We start from the raw sequence: 26,323 nt of genomic DNA, 5'->3' as shown, positions 1-26,323 counted from the left end.
CAAGCTGATACAGCTGCATCAAATGAGGGGAGTGGGGGAGATTTCAACTGCTTGATCACTGGCTGTAGCATGAGTGCAATTTTGTGTCAAATGAACAAAAAAATTGTTATTATTTTATCTTTTGACACAGGTATGCGACACCAGCTCAAATGAATGTTCACCTGAAAGGTCGTGACCTCCTTACTCTACATAACTACACAGCAGATGAGCTGAAGTATTTGCTGTGGATGGCCTCAGATTTGAAACAAAGGATAAAGCACAAAGGAGAGGTAAAATGCTTTAATTGTGATTAAGGTCAGTCAGATGCTGAAATAAGTATTCTTCTGAAGAATATTGGGAACAAGCCATTCAGCTGTCCTGTCCTAAACAACATCACCCGAGCTCTTAAATAATGTAAATTATGTGCGACAAACCAAAGAGCCTTCTTGTAAGGTGTACAGAGATATTCTTTAAATACTTCATAGGACTTCACAAGTGAAAAGGTTTTCTCAGCTAACTCCCTGTTGTTGGCTAACCCCATCCATCAACACATGGCATACATGCAGCACTAAATGTAGGAAATAGAAGATATTTCCATCCACGGGATTAAATAAGTATCAGGGTTCTCCTTAATACTAGCTCAAATTGAGCACCAAAATGCAGTTGCTTTTTACTCCTAGAATTACTTCTTTCCCTTTACTCTTTCCACTGCTAATAAATTCCTTAAAGGGCAGGAGAACAAAGCTACAGTTAAAAAAATACCTATGTAAATTTTCTAATGTATTTCGGTATTTCACACTGTAAAGTGTCCATTGACTATAAAATTGAAATGCCTTCAATTTTCATGTTCCAGTATTTGCCTTTGATGCAAGGAAAATCTTTGGCCATGATTTTTGAGAAGAGAAGCACAAGAACAAGATTATCGGCAGAAACAGGTAGGTCTGAGCAATGCACAGTCAGATTTTATATGAAATTGCATACTGTAAGTAGGTACTGCATAATTTTGTATTTAGCAATTTCTACTCAAGAGAAACAAGCTTTGAAAGCAAAAAGAAAAAGAAAGGCAGCTAACTGTGTTTCATCTTGCATATTATGTCACAAGCACATCACTTTGGTCACTGAGATTTCGCCAGATCACTTCAAAACATGATATATCAGAATAAAATAACAGGCAGAAGTAAGCATTTCTAGTGTAAGCTTCTAGTTGTACAGGTGAGATGCACATTTCCTAACATCTATTTTAGTAAAATCACAAATTTAATCCTGTGCAAGCTTTAATACATTTTTTTAAATGTATTACGCATTGTCATTGTCACGTTTCAGAGTATGTGTTTAGGCTAGGAGTCATTGTAAAGCCTTGATATAAATCAGGGGGAAAAACCTAATATGATTACCTACAGGGGATGATAACTTGCTGGAGACTCCAGGATATTAGCTTAATAAGATATTAGCCTAATAAGAGCATTATTCTTCTAGTATGAGGTCCTGCAAACACTGAAACACATACATATCTTTATTTACATGGCAGATGTTATGAAGTCAATGGGATTGCTGAAATAAGTCATTCATGTACTTGCATGTTAGCAAGGAATAATTATGAACTAGCGATGCATCGAGGAAGGAGAAACTTGCCCTTCTCACATTTAAGTTGACCCAGTATCCCTTAGACTGACTCTCCCTAGGGAATGGACAGGGAACTTGTTGAGTATTCACATTTCTTTACAAGGTGTAAGGGAGAAGGTAAAAATAATGGAGGGAAAAGCAGATATGTTATGTGCAAGCACTTCTGAATTTGCCTTCGTATCCTCTAGCACAGCTGCCTGCTGATCTTACTCTTTATGTAGACTTGTCATTGCTTTCTGTTTTCTCCAGATAAGCAGGATTTATAAATGGGCTTCTTTTGTGCATTCCCTCCCTGTGAAGACACCCACGTTTTAATACTGGAGTTTTTTGTCCAGTTTCTAATTGCCTGCTGTACTCATATATGGACACGGTGAAGTCTCCGAATCGGTTTATCCTTCATGCTTATGCATTCAGAGGGAAGCAGTACTTAGACCATGGCTTTTGAAGGCTTATGGAAGGGGGAAGCTCAGGGAAGTTCAAATGAATTCACTTAAGGATGGTAGTCAATGAATGTAAACTTATCCAAGAGGTATTAAGCTCGGATGAAATAAAAACAATTTATTTCTGAGTGAAGGCTTCCACAGAGGAGTTTATGCAGTTTAACTTCTGTGCATTAACTTCACACCTCCAGTTAATTGGTCTTTAATCCCCTAAGCCTAAAGCTTTGTTTCAAAGGCAGATACAAGTTTTTTCTGTCCATGGAAACTCTATACATTTCAGCTGCTTTTTAATACACAACTTCTCCCCTGCAATTCCTAACTGAAAACAAATGTGAGGTCACGTGTTCCTTTTAGCTAAATAAACTAATTTAATACTAATTTTCTAACATCCAGTGAAAGTGGGCATTTAAGTGGATAGCAGTGTTTATTTATAACATATCTGAGTCATCTCAAATAGCATTTCCCAGGAGTTTCACCTTCAGTGTCTTGAAAGAGGTCTTATGAGACAGGTTCTAGTAATGAGATTAATCTAAACGAAATTTGCGCCTCTCAGGAACAAATAGATGAACATCAGTGGGTTTCATTATAAACAAGTAAAGACTTGGAAAGCACTGATTTCAAAATCTGCTCTGTGTAGTATCTAGATTGTTGCCATATATTAACACCATGGAAGTCTTAAGAACTTCTGTTCCTGTGCCCATAAAGAACACCATTACCGAAAAAGAAATGGTTGAAGTTGGAAGGGACCTCTGGTGGTCATCTGGTCCAACAGGTCATCTAGAGCTGGTTGCCCAGGACCATGTCCAGAAGTTTTTTTTAATAGCTCCAAGGATGGAGACTGCACAGCCTTCTAGGGCAACTTATGGGAGTGCTCAATCACCCTTGCAGTAAAAAAGTTTTTCTTGATGTTCAAAGGCAGCCTCCTGTGTTTCAGTTCACGTCCATTGTGCCACTTAAAAGTACCTGGCTCCATCCTCCTTGCACCCAGCCTTCAGGTATTTATATACATCAGTAACGTTCCTTCTAAGCCTACTCTTCTCTTGACTATGCAGACCAAAGAGCTCTCTCAGGTTTTCCTTATATGAAGGAGGTTCCAGTTCCTTAGACATCTTTGTGGCCTTTTGCTAACATAGACATACTGACTCTCTCCAGTGTGTCCTTGTCTCTCAGGCTGAGGCACGCCCAATATGGCCTCACCAGTGCCACCTGCTAGCAATATTTGCCTAGTGCAGCCCAGGACACCATTCAAAACCTATGCCAGAAAGACACATTGCTGGCTTATGTTGAACTTTGTGTCCACCAGGACCTCTAGTTCCTTTCCCACCAAGCTGCTTCCCACCTGGGTGGTCCCCATCACTTATTGGTACATGGGGTTGTTATTCCTCATGTGCAGGACTTCATACTTCTTCTTGCTGAACTTCATGAGGTTCCTGTCAGCATATTTCTCCAGCCTCTTACAACCCTCCCCCACCCAATCAGCATAAAGTCTCGCATACTTTTTGGAAACAAAGGTATTCCACATGGTCATCTATTACTCGTAACATAAACATCCTCAGGCATGGCACAAAGGTGAATGCCCTGGTTTTGTTATAGCTTTAGTGGAAAATATTGATTGTCACTGTGACTCCTACAATATACAGCTGCAGTTACGTTTTAGTGTACAAGTCATAAATAAATCCAAGCATTTCACAGAAAGTGAATGCAGACAATATATTGCAGGGTAGAAATGGAGAGGAAATAATACAGACCAAAAAGCTCTGTATACCTTCTTTTGTCGTGCACTGAAATATACGAGGTCTTAACAGCTTTACAGAGGTTTCCTGCCACCGGCTTTAGTGGAATTATTCCCAGCTCACTCCTCTTACACAGGAGAGTGACAGGAATGTCATGCCCATGCTTAAAGACTACTACATTCAGTCAAAACAATAATAGCGTAATTTTGTATGTTCTAATGTAGTGGGTATGGCATTACACAGCAGGAAGACAGGATGATTTTTGTTGGAATACCTACTATTATTTAGCTTGGCCACATTACAGTGGGGGCAAGAGTACTCTTTTAGCTTACTCTCCACTTAGAGGAGTAGCTTTAAAAAACTCTTTATCAGCTTTTAGGCTTCTACTTTGGGAATATTCCTGTAAATGCTGACTAGAAGAGTTCTTTGTTATCACTCTAAACTGAAAAATACTTCCTGGATTGTAAATCCTGACAGGTAGTGAAGAAACTAACAAATCCAAATCCAGAAGTCTGCAATATAAAAAAGTATCTTTCCTTTGAGCTTGAGAAGATGGTTGTGTATGGCTCCTGGTGATGAGAGGGCAGGTCAATGACTGTATATCCAATATATGAATTACAGGACTGACTTTGGCCCACTTACATACCCAGTGTAGCAGAAACAGGCTGGAATAGAGATTTAACCTATATCTGTACAACCAGTAGCACTCGTGTACTATGTGAGAGAGTTTGTGTAAGTGGCTCAATAATGTGCTATAGCCTGAGGCATAGAACTGTCCATTTTTGAAAACTAACAGTAGTTAGTAGAGAATTGTGGACATGAGATAATAATCTATTTTGGCTCTACAGTAGGAACATTTAATACAGTTTGTTGAAGGTACCAAGATTCATATAAACACTTAGCATGTAGCTTCAGATATGACCAGGTTGTGACAACAAACAGAATTAGATCTTCCAGTCTAACCCAGCACTCCAGTCTGTGCTTATTTGCTGAATTGGTTCCTGTGTATCATCAAAAGTCATCATGTCATTCTTTCTACTAGTAGTCTGGATGAAAGAATCTGAAGCAAAGATTTTGTCTCTGCAACTATATACAAAGCTAGAGCACAGAGATCCTGTATTTCCAGATGGAAAATTTTGGATGGAAATATGTTCCCAGGCCCTACACAGATGGCAAGTTCACGAGCAGAAAGCCTAACACATTAGGACTCTGCTATGTACACAGACTCCAGGTGGTAGCTCCAACTGGGCAGCCTGACGTTTAGCAATTCTGAATAAATGGCTAGTTTCCTCTTTTTCTACCTGGGTATCATTTATAGAAAACAGATCATGTCCATGGGAATCTGACTCGACTGTGAAACATCTACAAAGTATATGTACTTAGAAGCCTAAAATGCAGAGCTGATGTATTGTGTGGAACTTGAAGGGATAAATCATAAATTGTATATGATTTAAAAAAAAAAACCACAGAAAGATGAACAGGAAAAGCTACTATAAATGACATCTCATCTGTGAGGTCTTGACTTAAAAACTTGCATTGACTAGATAGACTGTCATCCTAGGCAACAGTTTGCATACACATTCCCATAAACGCACTGTTCGTGTCTGAATGGCAGAGAGGAGGTGAAAGTGTTTGGGGAGAGATAAACATTCTTCCAGCCTTAATAGAAAAAAAGCTTCTGAATAACCAAGAAAACAACCAGCAAATGAATAGTGCTTTTCTAACAGTGAAAAGTAATAACAGAATAAATGATGCATCATTCCTAAAAGTCTGTTGTGTATAACCCTAACACTGATGAGATTTGGAGCAATCCTTAATGATGACAAAGGGAAAGTAAACATCAGGCCCATTCAATAAAACAAGTATACACTGGCTGGACAGAGCGGAGATTTATACTTCAGCTGGGGTCTGGAACATTGTTGGTTTTAATCTGACTTAAAGAAATCGAGGTATTCAAAAGGCAATGATTTGCCAGTAATAATTTTATTGATTGCATTCTTAAGTCTGGAGACTGGCTGAAAGGATGAAGAGGGGCAGGCATCACTTCAAACCTGCTGCCTGTGTGGGATGGAAGTTCATAAGAGCTGCTCTGTGCTAAGGGTCCAACTGTGTGGCCCGGGCCTGCCGCCTGAAACTGGTTGCTTGGTTTTATTTGTGAAAGGTTTCAGTGTTCACTCCTGGTTTAATCCTTTTTTGAAGAGTAGCTGTGGGATCAACTTTTTAATCTTCGATGGGCCTGTACAAACAGAATGTTGGAACTGCAGTGCTCCAACGTCTGCAGTGCCATCTAATGGCTACAACCAGTGCAATCCTTCCTTCCTTCCTTCCTTCCTTCCTTCCTTCCTTCCTTCCTTCCTTCCTTCCTTCCTTCCTTCCTTCCTTCCTTCCTTCCTTCCTTCCTTCCTTCCTTCCTTCCTTCCTTCCTTCCTTCCTTCCTTCCTTCCTTCCTCCATTCCTCCCTCCCTTCCTTCCTTCCTTCCTTCCTTCCTTCCTTCCTTCCTTCCTTCCTTCCTTCCTTCCTTCCTTCCTTCCTTCCTTCCTTCCTTCCTTCCTTCCTTCCTTCCTTCCTTCCTTCCTTCCTCCCTCCCTCCCTCCCTCCCTCCCTTCCTCCCTTCCTTCCTCCCTTCCTTCCTTCCTTCCTTTCTCCCTCCCTTCCCCTGTTCAGGAATGGGTTTCATTCTTCAGACTGAATTCACTTGGTTCCTTGGCTTGCCTTGTAATTTCCTAATTATTGTGGGGAGGAGGGATGCTGGCAATGCGTGAGCTCATTCCTTCTCTCTCTGTCACAGTGTAATTTTTAAGTTACTTTGTCATTTGTGAAGCAGCTCAAGTTTGCTATTGTGTATAAGGAAACTTGGTGTTTTCTAACTGAGTGACTATACGTGAAGCTTCTTGCAAGGATGTGGAATTACACCTCGTGACTCAGCTGGCCCTTCTAGGATGCTAAAACCCTTGAGATACAAATTCAGCATGATGAATGGTTTGCCCAGCTCTTAACAGGGAGCCACAGTGAAGCTTTTCACCATATGTAGCTTTGCAGCTTGAACGTCTGTTCCGATGGTCACAGATTAGAACTCATGCTTAAGGATTTCATCAAAGCATCACATTTGAGTGGTTTTATTCCATGATACATTTATTTGTGTTTTGTGTGTCAGACTAAGTGTTTGAAACATTTAGATGCCCTGCTGAATTTTACTTTTATTGTTATTGTTGTAAATATCTTTTACATGAGAAGATACTGAATCTTGGCTGTAAATATGAGGTGCTGGTGTTTAATTTCTCTTTTTATTTGTCATCATTGCAGGTTTTGCTCTTCTTGGAGGATACCCTTCCTTCCTTACAACTCAAGATATACATCTAGGCACTAATGAGAGTCTCACAGATACAGTAAGGTTGGTAAAATGTCGCTTGATTGATCGCTATGTATTTCGTAGTTGATTAGGCTGAAACCTGTCTTAAAGAATTTTAAAACCTAGTAATATGGCCAACCGTATCCTGTGCTGCATCAAAAGAAGCGTGGCCAGCAGGTCGAGGGAGGTGATTCTGCCCCTCTCTTCCTCTCTTGTGAGACATCATCTGGAGTACTGTGTCCAGTTCTGGAATCTTCAACATGAGAAGGAGATGGAGCTGTTGGAAGGGGTCCAAAGGCGGGCTAAGAAGATCATCAGAGGGCTAGAGCACCTTCCATATGAGGACAGGCTGAGGGCGTTGGGCTTGTTCAGCCTGGAGAAGAGAAGACTCTGAGGAGACCTTATAGCAACCTTCCAGTACCTGAAGGAGGCCTACAAGAACGCTGAGTAGGGACTGCTTACAAAAGCTTGTAGTGATAGGACCAGGGGCAATGGGTATAAACTGGAGAGGGGCATATTTAGACTAGACACAAGGAGGAAATTCTTCCCGATTTCAAAGTGGTGAGGCACTGGCACAGGTTGCCCAGGGAAGCTGTGGCTGCCCCATCCCTGGAGGTGCTCAAGGCCAGGTTGGATGGGGCCTTGGGCAGCCTGATCCAGTGGGAGGTGTCCCTACCCACAGCAGAGGAGTTGGAAATAGATGATCTTTAAGGTCATTTCCAACGCAAACTATTCTATGATTCTATTTTCTTTCTGGAAAATGTCACAAGGCACTCCAAATTTCTAAAATACAGCTCAGCTTACAGAATTTGTAGTTCAGTACATCATCATTCCATCCACCCTAATTCTGCAAAAATCTCACAATGAGAACTATTTTTATGAAAATTGATATATAGAATGTTAACAAGAGTGACAGTTACACAATAGAAACAATTTTTGAACCTTAGTTGTATAGCTCCACTGATGACAGCACATCTGTTCAAACAAGACTAGAACCTTCTGGTTCTGTTGCTCCTCATGGAGCTATAAGTACAGCTGACTGGCAAAACAAAAAGCAAAATAAAAAAGCAGACTCTATTTATCCTTGTTAGGCCAGCTGCTGGTGAGCCTTAGCCTGCATGCAGTGACAGGGCAGTACTGAAGGCCACTTATTTCAGCAGCACCAAACTTACCCAAGATTTTGCAGCCCGTTTCTGATTTCATGTGCCTTCCTCCACAGCTGTACCCACTGTCAGCTGCGGTGGCTGGGCTATAGCATGATTCCCTGCCCCAAGCCCAAATGTATACTTTTATTTGCGTTTCATTCTGGGGTCCTGAGAGGATACACTTTGGTAAAAAATTCCAGCGTTTCTCTGTAGAAATAAAAGTTGTTTTGAAAAGAGAGATATGCAGCATTCCAATACACTCATACATTTCCAGGCTCTGGGGTTTTAAGGCTTATAGGCTCACAGACTTGCAAAAAGAATGTAAAGAGAAAAAGACTTTATAGTTGGTGATAACATAGGAATCTTCAACAAAAAGTCACCTGATTAGCCTGTGCTTACTTCTCCTCACCTTCCAAAACTTCACCTTTACTAAAGGCTCTTATCTAGCCGGGTCTTTTTTCCTATGCAATCTCAGCCTTACATGGTTTCCTTTAAATCAATTTGATTACAGGAGACCTCATCTCCTCAGATGAGATCTGGTTATTTTCCTGAGTTCAATTTGTTTTTTTTTTTTTATTTCACAAGGAATAAGCCCAGCTTCCACCTGGGTTTCCTACTATAAGATATGGTGTCTCAAAATGCTGTCAGAAGGTCTTTCTGGTATCTTGCTAGTAAGAATCTAATAAGTCTAGTATATACTTTCAGCATATCAAGGAAGAAAATCCAGCAGTTTTCACTATCTGGCAATTGATTGTAACTGAAATTCCTCTAATGGCTTACCCTGTAAAGGAACCACTTTCTTTAAATTCTTTATAAGTTGTGTCAAGTAGTCTCAGCTGTACTGATATCCTAAAAAGTCCAAGAAAAATGGTCGGTTTCCTAGTGTGACTGCCTCTTTTCCTTGACTGGTAGGACTGACTATATGTTGTTTAGGGTGGACACTTGTTAGATGGCAAACAAAAGGGACTGTGCATCCTATCCCTTGTTCAAAACGGAACAGGTTTTCCACAGTCACATGCTTCAAGCTAGAATAAGCCTACACAAAGAAACTCATGAGTTAAGAAGAAATAATGGCACAAACAGCAACTGTTCCAATACTTTGCAATCAGTAAATACTTTGTTCAGCTCCCCCTTTTCACTTGTAGCTGCCATCGACAGTCTTTTTTTCCACAGAGCGCTATACAGGGAATCTTGTAACATTTTGTAAGAGTTTTGCTTGTGTGAGGAATGTCTGGTGTCAGTAGAAAATATTTGTTACTGACTTCATCAGGAGATTTGTCTGTGTAAAGGCTATGCTGTTAACAGCCATATTTCCACAAGAGGAGATACCAGAACTCTTCATGGCTAATTGGGAAGACCAATAGAGCAAGGATTTCTCATACTCTTCTGTTCAGTCTCTTCCTTGTTCTGTTTTAAGGCCCTATTAGAGATAACACGAAAACACAAGAAATGCTACTTCAAAGTCAGGCTTCAGGGCCTGATTAAAACACAGAAATGCAGAGAAATACAGAGCTCCAATCCATATTTAATCTAAAGAATTCAGAGCATAACAAGTATACTATGCTAATCCGCTATGCTAATCTCTCAGTCTTTCACACCTTGGCAAATGAGGTTAAGGCCAGAGTGGCACAGTGACTCCTGCATGCCCCTGTCCTTTGGGCAATACTCTAACACTGATATGAGCCAGCAGTGTGCCCAGGTGGCCAAGAAGGCCAATGGCATCTTGGCTTGTATCAGAAACGGCGTGACCAGCAGGTCCAGGGAGGTTATCCTCCCTCTGTACTCGGCACTGGTGAGACCGCTCCTCGAATACTGTGTTCAGTTCTGGGCCCCTCACCACAAGAAGGATGTTGAGGCTCTGGAGAGAGTCCAGAGAAGAGCAACAAAGCTGGTGAAAGGGCTGGAGAACAGGCCTTATGAGGAGTGGCTGAGAGAGCTGGGGTTGTTTAGCCTGGAGAAGAGGAGGCTGAGGGGTGACCTCATTGCTCTCTACAACTACCTGAAAGGACGTTGTAGAGAGGAGGGTGCTGGCCTCTTCTCCCAAGTGACAGGGGACAGGACAAGAGGGAATGGCCTCAAGCTCCGCCAGGGGAGGTTTAGGCTAGAAGTTAGGAAAAAATTCTTTACAGAAAGGGTCATTGGGCACTGGAACAGGCTGCCCAGGGAGGTGGTTGAGTCACCTTCCCTGGAGGTGTTTAAGGCACGGGTGGACGAGGTGCTGAGGGATATGGTTTAGTGTTTGGTAGGAACGGTTGGACTCAGTGATCCGGTGAGTCTCTTCCAACCTGGTTATTCTGTGTGATTCTGTGTGTGTGATACCATGTCTTAATACACAGGTGTGTAGGTAGGAGAAAGAACAGGCCGGTGGTGTTGGCCTCCTGTGCTCAGTAAAATCAGTAAATAATTGTGGTAATCTAAGACAGATCTGTATTCCTAATCCTCACAAAGGTCAGACTACCATACAGAGACACTGTAATAGTCAATGCTGTGTTTGTTCCTTGCTAGAAGACTGAAGAAATCTTATACCTTATCTCTTCTGAAGTTAATAAATTCTTCAAATGTTACAGCGTCACATAATCTCTTATCTGAGTTCAGATATCTTAACATTTATTGATGTTACATCTGTAGCTACAATCAAATGCTGAAGAGGAAACATGAAATTGAGAAGCAGTTTTCATTTACTTACTACAGCTTGTTAATAAGTAAAACTGCTTACATATTAGCAGCTTGTTAGATGTCTGCATTTAAGTGTGTTATGCAGGCATGATAAATTATTCAGATAGTTGAAAAAATTGATTCATCACCGCTTCTCATAAATATTTACGTGTTGCACACTGAAGAGTGCAACAGGGATATATTTGTTATGTTTGACTTGAGTGTTTTCTACCATCCTCTAGGGTGCTGTCCTGCATGACAAATGCAATCTTGGCTCGAGTTTATAAGCATAACGATCTGGACCTAATGACAAACGAAGCCACGATCCCAATAATCAATGGATTGTCCGATTTATACCATCCTCTCCAGATTTTAGCTGACTACCTAACTCTTCAGGTAACTATAGAATCCCCATCTAATAATAAATTTACTTTCGTTAAGTCTTGGTCTTGCTAATTATTTGCAGAAGTCAGGTGCAATATCACTTATTCCTAGGTTTTTCTAAGTGGGAATTACATGGCACTTGCCATTTAAAGAGATCTTCATCCAGCAATACAATTAAGGACCTGTTTAATTTAATACAATTAACTAGTCTTATCAGCTGTAGTGGGACTGAAGTTAAGCATAGAATTAAGTACTTCATTGGAATTAGATTGCAATTCAAAAAATGTGCAGGAGTCTTTACATATTAAGATAAAGATGAGACATTCGCTCAAACAAAGCCAGTGGAAGTTTTCCCACTGACTTAAAAAGCCCTCAGTAGTTCACTCTTGATTCTTCCCTAACCTATGAACAGTTTAAAAGGAATCACTATACATGTTAGGAAATTGGTTGAATAAATTTGCTTTGAAAAGCCAGTTAATGCTACCAATGCAAATGTCTAGTGTTCAGGCACTTAAACCTATTTAAACTTTGCTCACATCAAAGAATAGTTAAAAAAGATCATAGTTTGTAGTTTTATCTAATGAAATAGTTGATTTCACAGCAGGATAATGTTTTACACATAGAAGACCAGATGTTTATCTGCGAACAGAAGGACTATGCTATTTTACAATCAATTGAGGAACGGGCTTATAAAAGAGCTTATTATACTGAAGTGCAGGTTGACAACTATGATCAACTTCTATGACCTTGTTTACGTTTAGAATGAATACAAATCACATTGCTTGAAAAAAAGGAGGGCAGAATAATTTCTTGATTCATTCAGCTGTGTTTCTCAGCTGTCAAAAATTTTGCTACAGAACAGTCAGTATATGGAAAAGGACTAGTAACAGTAACGTTAAATTATTCACACCTTAATTTTTAAATACTGAAAGATTCAGATGTTTAATGAAAACTACTTTTTCCTTACTTTGATTAGTATGTTTTGTAAAATTTTCAATACATGAAGTAAAGAGATCAGCAAAAATTGGTGAACTCGAGATGAAAATGTTTCACATACCTCAGGATAAGGTACATTTGTGAGATCACATTGAGCCAGCCTTAAAGAGCCCAAGTTACATGAGACAGTAAGTTGTAACAAGAATGTCATCGATCATTAAATGTCATAATTTCATTAAGCTCTGTGTGCAATTGTAAACCAGGTGAATCTTATGGCTGTTTCTTGAGGGAGATTCTATCTTGCAAACACTTTAGTTGTTAGCATTTTTTCACTTGTGAATAACAGACTTCAGGAATAATCTTTGATTCACAGTCTACACAGCTATTGATATCTCTGCCCCTAACCCTGGTTTTATCCAGGTCACTGACTAAAGCACCGAAGTTCAGAGTGCTGTTGCCCTGTACTCTATCTCCAGTCAATGAAAAGAGACTGCTGAACATCTCAGTCACCTCTAGAGTTGTATCCTTCTCTGCTGATCTTAGGGGGAAACCTATAGAGATCTGCAGAATGAGTACACGCCTTGTTGATCACTCTCTGCTCCTCCTCCACGTGTGCTTGTATAATGAAGCCATGGTAGGAGTTGTAGGTGAACACGAGCCCACAGGCTGGACTTTCCCTTCATTTGAATACCTGGGGCAGCAATAGCAGGTGGGTGTTCTTGTGTGTGGCACTGGGGAGGACATCTTAGGAAAGGGTATCCCTGTCCATTTTACATGATGAGGAAAAAGGACTGTAACAGTGCTCAAACAAAAGAAACATTTGACATGGAGAGGTATCATGACAAAGTGAGGACTTACAGAGATCTTAAGGAATGGCTCAGCTTTTGGACGTGCATGGGAGCTTTTTGAAATTTGCAGCATTTTCCCAGTAAGCCTGATAAGCAGAGCACTGTTTCTTCCAACTGTGCCCATCTCTCCCTGAGTCTCTCCAGCATATACTGTAGCCCAGAGTTTCTCAGGAGTTCTTTTGAGGGCAGCCAGGTGGCTGCCCTACTTTGCCCATGGGCATGCTGCACCACTGGTTTCTGACCCACTTTCCATTCTTGCTTTACTAACCCAAGAAGAAGAAGCAGGCAGGGGGCAACTCTCAGCAGCATGCTGTGGGTGTTGGTACTGCCTGCTCTTTCCCTTCCTGACCTGCCCTTCTGCTGCCTTTTTTCCTCTCTGCGCTGTATGCTGAGATGGAGAAGACTGGTCTTACAGCTGGCAGCATGTAATAAAGCAGCATTTTAATCATATAATGAACTGCACCAGGTCACATAAGTAGGATTAACACCTGAAGAAATGTGAGCCACAGGGCCTAGTTGTTACTTAGCGCAACTAAACTTACAGGATTTCCAGCAGGGTAAAAAAATGTTATCTGAGTACTGCCTGCAAGAAGACTAATACAGAAATGTTGAATAGTACCACTGATTCTTCAAATGAGTTAAAAGTTCATATATAACATTTGGACTGCTTTCCTGCAATGCCAAGGCCATTTATTTGATTTATGTGTATATACAAACTACAATAGCGGTACAGACTGCTAGCCTTATATTTAAATGTAACTAAAGATTTTGTGCAGCTTATTTCTCTTTAGAATAGTCTCTTCCTTATCTCTGTAAATATTTTCCTGCCTGGATCTTCTCCTCCCTGCTGTCAGTACATAGCCAAAATATATTTTTTTATTTTCCTCTTCTTTTTTCTCCTACTCTATTTGCCAGTGGAGCACTACATGTACTCTGGCCCTCTTCATGCTTAGCTCATTTTTATTCTTCCATTTTCTAAATCCTATTATTTTTTTCTTGTGCCTTCTTGAATCCTCTTTGAGCACTTTGTTTTTGGTCTGAAACTGCCTAATTTCCTGGGTTTTGTCAGAATGTCTTCTTGCTCATGGCTTCTGATTCCCTTTTTGCAGGTGCATTTTAGTGTGGTTATTTTAGTATAGTCTGTTGCATTCCCCAAACAATGTGTCTGGTTTATTTTCAGGGCTGTCAGTTCCTGTTCTGTATTCAGGGTGTTCTTGTCAGGTCACAAAGTGTTCTCCTGTCATGAATTCTGGGGTGAGATTCTTCAGGTTCAACATCCTCTTGCCCAGTGTTTTCTTCCTGAGCAACCTGGAGTCTCTCACATGTTTGACGTCTAAATTGGCTCTACACTTTAATACTGTGTTCAGGATTAATGCCCTCTATTGTGCCAAGAGGGATATTTTTCTTAGCGTATGTGCTGCCCTCTTTCTTAAAATTTGGGTTGAGTTGAGTTTGCTCTTGTGTTATAACACACTAAAAATGGTTGTAAACATTATGTGACCTGATTTTGAGGGTTTGGGATTTGGTCTTTAACGACTATGAGTTTGTGTGCTTGTACTTTGCATACACAGAGCCACTGTCTGTGCATTTAACAGCCACTTGCTGAGTCCACCCAGTGCCTCTCAGTTTCTTGGGCAGATGATGTGGCTCACAATTTCGGCTCTGTGAAGCTTGGCTGGAGGGCAGAATCACACAATTTGTATTCCAGAGTTGAACTGTGTATTGACATCGATTCAATTGATATTAATGTCACTGGCAAATCAGCTAACTTGTAGCTGACTGCAGGATGGCCAGACTGGTAATTAGAGTGGATCCATATGCCGCTAGGTTTTTATGTCACTAGCCTGAAGGGAAATTTATTTTTCAGAAAGAAATGGTTGGCATAAGAAATACGTCAGTGATTCCTTTTTAAATGACTCAACAAATTACAGAGTTGCCCAGCTTGAAGAAGGCTGCCATGTATTCTCACCTTTTCTTTCATGTGTGATCTGGAGAGCTCAGATTATTACAGTAATCAAATTCTTCACCATCATCAACATCATCATTATGCTAGCAATTAGAAATCCCAGCTAAGAGCTGTTATAATGAAATAAATTCTATGTCCACTAAGTCCTGATTTGCTCTCCTGTAGATGCCCTTGCATTAAACCTCTGCCAATAAACCTGCTGCTAATAGACTTCAACTGTAAAGGTGATAGTTTTACAATACCATAGTTTTTGCCCTTAAACTGTAGGCAGCCTAGGACTCTTTTAGTTTTAAATTTCAGTGGCATTTTAATGTCATTCTGTATTTTAGGTGCTACTATTTTCTCACTCAAAATTGTGGTCACTGGCAGAAATGCCAATAACTTTATTCTGGAACACCATCAGAACTATTTGTTTAGGAGAAGCTGCTGCCAGCAGAGGAGGGGGTAGTCCCAGCCCTTTTCCTGTTCAGACTTTTGGCTTCTTTGCTGTGACTGCCTCCAAGGTTGCCAGTTAGTAGAGCTCTACAATGTGGATACTTATCCTCTCTGACAAGCATTGAATCATGTCACACAAGTGAAAACGTTGTGTTGAAACATTGTCTGGCTTCCAGCTACTACAATGCAATTGTAGCATGGCCCAGTTTTGAACTAAGAATAAAAGGCTCTCCATGGTGTCTCTAGTGGAGTTGTACAGAGCAGGCATATAGAAGTATTTTGTTATGTCTTCATGAACTTTCTAGTATCAACTTAAGTACCTATAAACACGCTTATTTAAAACAAGGCTTGCTAAAGGGCCTCAAATTGTCCTGCTTTGGAGATATGAAACTCCTGTTCCTCCTTAGGAACTTATCTTCCTTATCTGTTGATGGCTAAGGGCCAGAGCAGCTACACATGTACAGGCTGCAAGTGCCATCAGGCAAAGCTACAGCTGATGCTGTATGGTGTTTCCAGTTCGGATAATCCACACTTGAAAAAAAAAAATCACTGCATTCTTCACCTGTTGCACAGAGAGAAAACCCGGCAGACCATGAGTGGCAAAACTGCTTTTGAAGTATTGGTCTTTGCTGTCCTGTACAGCTGTGACAGCTGCTCTGTAAGGGCACGGTCACTGCCATGGCCACAGGGAACATTGTGCAGAGACAACTAAGTCAGACCAAACCTGAATAGGGATGTTTTCACGGTTCGGGGTAAAGCTAGAAGGAGTGGTATCCTAGACATTAGGACTAGCTCTAAATTAAGAATTTCTACCATTCACTGATATTTATAAACAACAGCCCATGGCTGTGTGTCAGATGCGGTGTCTCTCAGCCTGGGCCTCACTATAGAGCATTCATGTCAATATGTCCTTCACTAGAGAAAGCTGCAGCACTTGGGTCTTCATGTAAGACATGGAGGGGCTTTCCCTCCCAGACCATTTGTAGCTGCAGAAAGTTCAATTAAAGGTATGGTTCCAGGCAGCTAGCATTTGAAGGTAGCCAGCCTTCTTTGCAGAAGTCCCATCTAATCAGTCCCTCCTACCCAGGGCATCAGCTTGCTGAACTCGCCTGGAACATGACCCCAGGGCTGTCTGATTCATTTGGCAGGAGCACTATGGTGGGCTGAACGGGCTCACTATCGCCTGGATTGGAGACGGAAACAATGTCCTCCACTCCATCATGACAAGTGCTGCAAAGCTGGGCATGCACCTGTGTATTGCAACTCCCAAGGTAAGAAAGCCATGTGCATGGAATAAGGAGGGCTAACTCTGTTCACTCTTGTCTCAAATGCTTAGATACTTTCTAAGGGCCTCATCTAGTTGTGCTTGCATGTATCTCAAATGCCAGCTTTCAGAACCAAGATTCAAAATCCTGATTAAGTTATTTCAATGCAAAGCAGGAGTAATTCTACTGAGTCCAGCTTCAGGAGGGCTGAGGGGAATTTATGACTGCAGTGTAAATCACAGAGGATGGTAATTCCATCTGAGAAAATGTTACGAGGTCATCTACAAAAAAAACCTGTAAGTTGTTTCATCTTGGCAGAGGTGTTGCATTGTGGTTGGTTCAGATTGACAATGCAGCTTTTTAGAAAACTGAGTTGTAATACAATATTAAACATAAACCAAAGAGTTCAGAACAAAAAAATTAAATTTCCTCAAGTTTTACTGTTCTGAAAGACATTCTTCTTCCCATGACAAATGCTTCAATTATTAGTTTTCTAATTATTGTTTATATTCAGTAAAGATCTTCTGTATTCTCCGTGACATGTTACCTATCAACTCTTTTGGCAGGGCTTTGAACCAGACCTGAGAATAACTAAAATAACTGAACAGTACTCCAAAGAGGTAGGACCCTAAGAAATAGCCTAGTAAAGTAGCTTGGAAAGAGTTTATTTAATTTATAAATGAAGTTGAAGTTCCTTGTCTTCCTGATCTTCCTTATTTTGTTCACATTAGTATGGCACCAAGTTACTTCTCACAACAGATCCTTTGGAGGCTGCAGCCGGTGCCAATGTCTTAGTTACAGATACATGGATAAGTATGGGACAAGAAGAGGGAAAGGAAGAAAGACTAAAGGCATTTCAAGGTTATCAGATTACAATGCAGGTAAAAACTGAGATTTAGGTTTTTGTTGATGCTTTACAGTTTGCATTTACAAGAATCAACATCAACAGAGCATGGGTTTGCTACTTTTTTGAGTGGGACCATGGAATAACCATATGCAAACCTCCCTCCAGCTTGAAAAAATCACAACGATAACAAAGTCTGAGTTATCTTACATGCTTCACATAGTTTGGCCTCTTTTAGAGCTTCCCAATCACATCTAACTCCAAAACACCTGCAGAAGAGCTAACTCTTTACTTTATGACTTAAAAAATATTTCTAACTTTGCATTTCCTCTTTGCTACCAGAAATTATTCTTTATATTTTATTCAGAAACAGCAGCTCACAGATTAACTCTTCAATGCCTGGGTAGTATTTGAGGCAATTTTGTGTATATCTGTCAATGTAAATATATCTGACTTTAAAACCATCTAGTTGAAATGCTTATCAGCACAAAATCAGTTAGAGAAGATGTAAAGTCATAAACTACTATTTTTTCAGGATAAAAAGAATATTTTCCTTGCTTATAGAATCACTGGTTTAGTTGACTCTATTTTAACAAAAGGTCACAATATACTGTTGCATATGCCTCTGAACTGGCCTAAAATACCTTGATTCATTGTTCATTGATATCATCAATATATTATGAGTGACAATATCAAAATAAAAAGAAAATACCCTTTTAAATTATTGTTTAGTGTGTTCTTGTTGCAATTATCAATAATACTGTATTACTACCTGGCATTCAAATAAAGATTGCACTTCATTGATCCACTAGGTCACTGGAGTTTTTACTTCCCTGTTAAAGTCAAAGAAATAGAAGTAAATATTTGAGTCTTGTGGAGTCAGCACTGAACCCTTACTGATTTAAATGGGGATATTCTCATCTTATTTGCAGATGAGGCATTCTTCTGAAGTCAGTGGAATTCTTTTGAGTAACTAGAATGAAAAAGTTAAAGATTTTATTGTCCTCACATATTTATTTATTTTTATATGGTTTTTGATATACAGACTGCAAAATCTGCTGCTTCCAACTGGACGTTTTTACATTGTTTACCTAGAAAACCTGAAGAAGTTGATGATGAAGTATTTTATTCTCCGCAATCATTGGTTTTCCAGGAGGCTGAAAACAGAAAATGGACATTTATGGTAAAAATAGAAGATAGCAATAGTTAGAGGAGGTTCATGTCAGCTTCTGTTCTTACTTACCCTACAGACTTGGATTCAGCTTCATTCCTCAATAAATAGTAAATGTTAATGCATATGTTTCAAATGCACCCCACAGCACATTACAATTTTGACTATAGACAATATATATATGTAGTGCAAGTACTTTGGGGCCCAAATATGACCTATTTTGATGATAATCTGCTACTGCTTGGCCCCATTTTTATGACTAAGTGAAATCTATAATATAACCCGTATTTTTTTGGTATTTAAATGACTGGGTTTATTCTAATGATCAACCAAGCTGCTCAATTTTAAAACATGTTAAATCCTGAGGTCCCAGGGACTGGTCTCAGAAACTGCAATTTCCCAAACACTTAAGCTAGAAAGAGATTCTGCACTTTTCTCTGAGAAAAAGCTGTCATTGAGACCAATGGGAACTTTCCCCAAGAAAGTGCTGGAAGAGCAAAGATTTGAAGGACCTTGAAACATCATGGTGTGGGTAATACTCTGTGTCTCATGGGGACCAAGAGAGGACACCTGGCATTGAAGATAATCCATAACTCCCCTCTCAACATTCCTAGAATTTCAGAAAATTACTGCCAGATGTCAATAGACAAAAGGCTTTGTCTGAATTTCTTTTAGGCTGTCCACTAATATAGTTTGCCCACGCTAAGAAAACCCATCAGCTACAATACAGAACGTCCTAACTGATTTTCAGCTCTTTCCTGGTTCATCATCAGAAATTCTAGCAAATAAATCTAAGTATGTGGTTTTTGTCAGGGCAACAATTTTCAGCACAAGACTTTGGAACTGGAAATTATATCCCTCCGTATTTATTTTTGTGGAGTATCAGCTTCCACTGTGATTGGATTTTTTTCTTTTCTTCTTCCCCTAGGCTGTCATGGTTTCCCTGCTGACAGATTACTCACCACAGCTACAAAAGCCTACATTTTGATGCTTGGATTCCTGCCAAGAGAAAAATGTTCCTCATCGGCAGAATATTCTGGTCCACAAATGCATAGATCTTCAGAAAGGAACAAGGCAATGAATGATTCTTCAATAAAACCGCATAGTTAGCTGTATAATATTGCATTGCATTTGTGAATATGTTCAAGACAATAAACACCACCGGAAAAGCTACTTTTCATCTTGGTGCTCCAAGTTGGCTATCTTTTCTAGGGATCAGCATCACAGAAAATGTTCCAAGACTGTGCTTTAACATACAATTAATATGTAGACCATGCTATGCCTCTACTAGCACCATAGGCATAGCATAGTCTACACATACCTGTGTTGGAACTCATATAATATAATATGACAGACATAAACTTCTAACTAAATGCATCCATTTAATTGCTGATCTCAGGAAGCATGCATGGAGAAGCAGTGCTCTAGTTTGCCATGGATGCCTGCACTTCCTGGGCAGCCTGGCTCCTGGTTCTGTCTTCCAGCCAACCTCCAAATGCCACTTCTGTTTGACACTGAAAATGTAGAGACCTTGTGAGCATTACCTTCTTCGATGACGTTTCTGTGGGCTGGCACAGGATGGTATGACTGTGGAACCGAAATAGAGCAGCTTCCACAGAATTGTATGCGGCAGAGAGAGACATCTGGAAAGAACCAGTTCATTCTTTGTCCATCTCCCCTAGACCTTCACTCCCTTAACAGAATTTTGTCTGAAGAAGCAAATTTTCTTTTTTTCTAAGCAGGCATGAGGGGCACCATATGATGGAACTGTATGCTTTGCTGGATTTTGTCTGGCACTGTAACATGGTCTATGTTCCAGCTAATCCTTCTCAGTAGTAAACAGATTCATGACATTTATAGTTTTTATGATGGCTGGATGTACATGTTTAACATTTCAGGCAAAGCTTTGAGTACTATTAAATCCATCTTCTCTGTAGTTTCTAATTAGTTTCAAGAATCTGTTGATTTTTTTCCTTGCTGTAATAAGGGAACAATGTCTATGATCTTTAAAAAATTCATCAGTTGGATTTCCATTTTCTGAGTAGCTGCAAAACATGATTAAATTCCTTTCAAAACTGGAAGTCACTGCTGGACCGCATAGATCACTGAAATGAAAATAAAAATACATTTGTTTATCTACCCACTTACGACTGATTCATTGTTTTTGTAGGCATTTGTGTGTCTCTTGTTAAAATTAACATTTTTCTATTGCAACATTACAAGATTTTCAATAATTCAGTGATCATTTACACCTCAGCAGAAATCTGTCTGCATCAATGATGGAAGAATAGGATGTGTGCTAGAAGTGAATGTTTTACTTTCTGATTTAGTATGTCAAGGAAAATACATGCAATGCAGTATATTTCTGATTGTATTATGTCCTGCTTTGTAAACAAAATTTGAGTTTAGTGAGATGCTTAAAAGTATGGCAGGTCCTCTTGGAGCAAGTGAGCTGTTCCAGTGCTTAGAACTGTAGACACTCTTACTAACTTGATTTTAGTGCTATCTGAGTAAGACAACTAATTTCGCTAGCTGCTTTATAAAAAAATGCATTCATATCAGTTTTATTTTGTTGATTAATATACTATCAGTGAAGTTGGGCAGATTTCTAGTAACAAAGCTGTTAGATGTCTCACAGTGAACAGATTAACAATTATATGCTACTCTTTTGCTTCTGTGTGCTCTGATTAGAGCTAACATGCATCTAGGTTATTGCAGCCTCTTTTTATACTTGGGAATCTAAGCAGAGTACCAGGCATCTGAAGTCCCTTGACATAGTTTAAACACATGCATAGATCAGCTGCATAGTATGTGAGGGATGGAGTCCAACATTTCCACGGAGGTAATTTCATGTGTTCCTATTGCTCTGTGAACATACACAGCAAAGGAAGATAGCCCTTGCTCTGCCTTGCACAAACTGTTCACACCATTCTTCTGATGCTTTTTAGATGTACTGGGTGGACTTGATGCACATATGCTGAGTGACTGACCATTGTGTAGAAGCATTGCTGCACATTGCACATTGCTGCACAATACTGCACATTGCTGCAGGTGCAATATCCGATTTGTGAGTTGTGTGCTGGAAGCCAGACACACTCCAGCAGGTCAGTTTTACTGAACTTGTGTAGGCTACCTGCACAGTGCATGCAGAGCAGATCTGACAGCTCCTAGAGGTGTTAGGTTGGTACCAAATAGATCTGTACACTTCTGCCCCAGAGACCCAGAAATGTTGTGACCAGAAGGGCTTCTGCCAGGCCTAAAGGGACATTCACTACCTTTCCACTTAACAAACAGCACTGAGGGGCACTTGCTCAGGTTAAGAATTCTGGGACTGCCTGGTGGTAGTTGTGTTAGTGTGCAAGATAGTAGTATTATGCATCCAGAGTCCTCACGAGTTCTTTAGTTGAAGTCACAAGTGAGGACTGTAAACAGTGAGTAAAGGAAAGAGCAATAATGTAGAAAACTTCTTGTGGTAAGGGGCAAGAGTAGTTATCAGCATTCAAAGATCTTAAAACAAATGCATAACAGGTAGCAGTCACTAATAGCTTACAGTGGCTTTCATTACTTTTATTATGCTTTAATCAGTAGAAATGCTGTTTTTGTTGCTGAGCGCACTTGAAGGAAGAAGCTGCACAAAGGTCTGAGAGATGCACAGTGCTGATTGTTGGTTTGGGGAGAGCCTTCACGAGTGAGTTGAAGTATATTGAACTTAGTTTTGTTTTCCAGGAATGTGTAATACTTGTGGGAAGTCTGAAAACCAGACTGCACACAAAGGGAAAGGTTTCATCTTTCTACTAGTTCTCCCATTACTCAGTTAATCACTTGGTTAATGTATTAAGCAAATAAACAATGCTTTTTTTGATTATTTTGCTGTGGTTATTTAACCAGCTGCCTTTCAAATGCAAAGCCCAGATTTTCTGGGTCTTGCCCAAGGTTATGTGTACAGAGATACTTCATAAGCCACAATAAACACTTTATTCAGCCCAGCACTTGCTGTCATGACTAATTGGATACAGCTATTTGCAAGGCTATTTGATTCTTACACAATCTTGTTACCAGTTCTTTGAAGAATTCCCAAACCTCTGTGGCTTCTGTAAATGCTGATGATCCTTTCCATGTGTACATCCCTAGAGGATTTTTCTCTAGGGGCAAGCAACCTGAGGTTACTCTATTCAGAGAGCAGATCTTTCACAACCACAGTCAAAGCATTGCCTGACCCTGCAAAATCCCTTGGAAAGCTCCTTGTGGTCTGTGTTACACGACTATTGAATTCTGCTGCTCTCTGTTTTAAGGGGATTGGCACCCATGCGAAATAGGCTCCAGCACAAGTGTAATATATCTAGAAAGAGGGAGAAGCATCAAAATCGCAAACTCAGCTGATCAAAGTTACTTAGTTTAGCCAAGACCTAAATCCAACTGCAAGGAATAGCTGGAGAAGAGTACTGAAGAATGGGCAGGGCAGATGCAGGTCATCTTAGTGATTTAAACACAAAATAATGTTCCTTGGAGGGAGAAAACTAAACTACTCACACAGGGTATGGAACTTCACAGAACCCTCTCTAGCACATAGCCCACAAGTTCAACAGTGTCTTACCTGGCTGAGTTCTGTCATATCCAGCATCCTATACTGAAACACTCACCTGCTGCCTGAACGTGAGGTGGATGTTCTCTGTGGGTCATGCCATGGTCTGAGTTCTGGACAATTTAGATTCGTGGACATGGAGAAACACACCATGGATCCCTTGATGTTCACATGCTTCAATTTCCCACTGGCACAGAGCAGGGCATATTGTGTAGGGTGTGCAATCAGTTTGCTGTCCCAGCCCTGGGAGATGGGAAACCTCCTGTACCCCAGGTAGAGCACACAAGATCCACAACCCCCCTGCATGCCCCAGCGTGGGGCACTTGTTTCTGAAGGTAATGACCAGACTGATCACAGTAACACCAACTCAGTGATGTTAAGACACCTGTTTTGGGGTGGTCCACACAGCATAGAAAGCCATCTGGTGGAAAATGGATTCTGTTGGTAACATGAAGCAGAGGCCACAGCCTTTTCCATCTTGTTTACCATGCTGTGCCCCAGCTGAACTTGGCCTAGGTGTTTACTATGCTAAAGGTTTATGTTTGACAAACAGCCAGCCACTACTCCTTGGATTCTCTGCCAGAGCTAGTGCTCAGGGCTAGTTGTTGCTCTTACTTGGGTAATGAAGACAGAAAACGTGTGGGAACTTGAAACAAGAGACTCTAGTGTGCACACAGAAATATTACTCTACTGAGTCCAAGTACAGGCAGCCTCACAAAAGCCTTTGCTAAGGTTCCTCTACAGGACTGTAGAAGAACCAGGTTAAAAATGCAGGTGGGAGTGTGCTCTCCTTGCATGTCAGCCCCTGCCAAAGCAGCCTGTGTGCTTGCTGGTGGCGTAAGGACGGGATCTGAACCACTCTGATCGCTCAGGAGACTCTCCTGTGTGCCTGGGGCATGCTCACCCCATGGGTGGGCTTCTGCTGCAGCAAAACTTTTGCTTCTTCCTGCTAAACACCCTGCTCAAGAGCAGCTCGTGCCATCCTGTGGATGGAACGACCAAAAGCCTGCACCCTGCTGCACTGCCAGAGGGCTGGGCTGCCCCAGCCCCCCATGCCCATTGCTGGGGGTACCTCTCCCCCTCTGCAGCCTCAGCAGGGGGAGGTTTGCACCCATCCTGCAGGCCTGCCAGGGTAGGGTACCCCAAAGAAGGTGCTCCATAGATGGTACATTGCACTTCCTCCAGGCAGACTTGAGTATTTCATAATTGATATCATTTGAAGGATATTTGCTTACTTTAGGAATTTAATTAATTGAAAAGAAGTGTTTCCCAGGGCCACAAAATGTCTGCGTGAGACACCAGCAGGCATCCAAGCCCCACTTGACACAGCTCAGATTTCTGACTTGAAATCCTAGAGCAGTTTTGGAGGGGTTTCTGAGTACCAGACACTAGAGAATGAATGATGCATGCACACTCTGGAGGGTTTCCCGTGCGGCAAGGCAGCCCTGCAGGCTCCTTCAGGGCACAGCCATCTCCAAAGGGAGCAGGGGCAGGAACCGTGAGGGGGATTCAAACCACTTTAAACTCAATCGACTTCAAGCAGTAAAATGGCTTAATCCCCATCCAGCAATTACACAACACACCTCATGTTGTGATCTATACATTTATGCCTCATAGGTATTTAATTCTATAATGCAGAGTTATTGATAGTATGATCTACAAAGGAATAAGAGAGAGCTTTCAGATCCCCCACTCTTACTCTTCTGTGCTGTTACACAACTGGGTCTTTCTTAAGACCATTTGTAGCTCTCAATTTCCTGTGTTTTGTGTAATTGCCATGCCCCATGTTTTACTTTAAATTACTTATACATTCACGCCATAGGAGAAATTTTTAAAAGTGCAGCCATGTAATTTGATTTTGAGAAGCACTCTGGAGGAGACAAGGACAGAGACATATAATTTGTCTCCTACTAGCTTTATGAGTCCCTCTCTCGCAGGAAAGGTAAAAACTCCATCCAGAAATAATTCCATCAGACATGAAATATCAGAGCTGTGCATTGCTGGGCATTTCAAAGCATCAGTTCACAGCAGGAGAGCATCTGAAAACTGCATCAGAGACAGGAGTTTAATTCTTATTGTAGCACTAGGGAGGAAAATACAATCAAAATCATCTATAGGAAGTTGCAGTGCAGCAGAACTATATATTTCACTATATGCCTTCCAAGGAAAAGGAAACCAGGAGATTATAGTTATTCTTCCAGCAATACTGTTGATTTGGCCAGGGTAGTAACTAGGATTCACAACACTGCAATTAAGGGCTCAGAAAAACCTGTTAAATAAACTCCTCTGAAAGACTGTATTGTAGTGACAACACACTCATTGCTTTTAGGTATCCACAAGCAGGAAAATAACTGGTTCTACCAAGAAAAAGCTTTTCTGATGTTCTGGGAGGTCAGTCAGACCAATCTGAATCAGATGTATATAAGGACACTGAATGGATTCTGAATTGTAGGGTAGTCAATTATTGCAAGTTTGACGTTTTTAGTTCTGACTACATTAGAAAGTAACCTGTTCTTCATTCCCATCTCTGCAGACAGATGTAACAACACTGTTTTAAAGCAGATAGCTGTGGGATCTTCCCTCCCACATAGGTAGTCCTGTGAGACCATCACTAGTTAGCCAGGGCAGTTGCTTCACCTGTGGCTTTTAGAACTTGCCCCATTTTGTAGTGGGATAAAGCTATTTCCCAATGCTGTGTGTATTGTTAATGATTAAAACCACAATGGGTTTTCTTACCCTTCCCTATTGTTGAGATGGACAGAAGAAGGAGTTCAAGCATGTTTGTTCTGAACATCATACATCACAAGTGACATAAGCCCTGCGGAGTTGCCAGGCTGATTTATGGGCATTGGACCTTAGAGACAGGTCTAGTGAAGAGAATCTGGAGACAGTAGGGAGAAGGCTCTGCAAAGGCACTTGCACAAGAGTCAGGAAAAAGAATAATTACCTGGAATAAACTTACAGAAA

The 26,323-nt window shown here is 40.7% G+C and overlaps 1 protein-coding gene and 1 long non-coding RNA gene across 2 annotated transcripts; one reads left to right on the top strand and one right to left on the bottom strand.

Annotated features, from left to right (window-relative positions):
* The first annotated feature begins 150 nt into the window (after positions 1-150).
* Positions 151-20,153, top strand: OTC (ornithine transcarbamylase). Its single transcript, XM_069849949.1, has 9 exons — positions 151-269; positions 833-914; positions 7,080-7,167; positions 11,168-11,321; positions 16,643-16,765; positions 17,326-17,379; positions 17,491-17,640; positions 18,649-18,786; positions 19,703-20,153. Exons 1-9 carry the CDS (start codon positions 228-230, stop codon positions 19,760-19,762), a joined length of 891 nt encoding a protein of 296 aa, XP_069706050.1. The 5' UTR covers positions 151-227; the 3' UTR covers positions 19,763-20,153.
* LOC138716771 (uncharacterized) lies at positions 18,578-25,397 on the bottom strand. Its single transcript, XR_011336724.1, has 2 exons — positions 25,268-25,397; positions 18,578-18,760 (listed from the first exon to the last, which is right to left on the bottom strand). It is a non-coding gene; the product is annotated as an uncharacterized lncRNA (long non-coding RNA).
* Positions 25,398-26,323: the final 926 nt, after the last annotated feature.

The sequence above is a fragment of the Phaenicophaeus curvirostris genome, chromosome 1 (genome assembly GCF_032191515.1).
Source record: "Phaenicophaeus curvirostris isolate KB17595 chromosome 1, BPBGC_Pcur_1.0, whole genome shotgun sequence".
Lineage (NCBI taxonomy): Eukaryota > Metazoa > Chordata > Aves > Cuculiformes > Cuculidae > Phaenicophaeus > Phaenicophaeus curvirostris.
The sequence above is the reverse complement of the archived record's forward strand: the minus strand, read 5'-3'. Positions and strand labels throughout refer to the sequence as shown.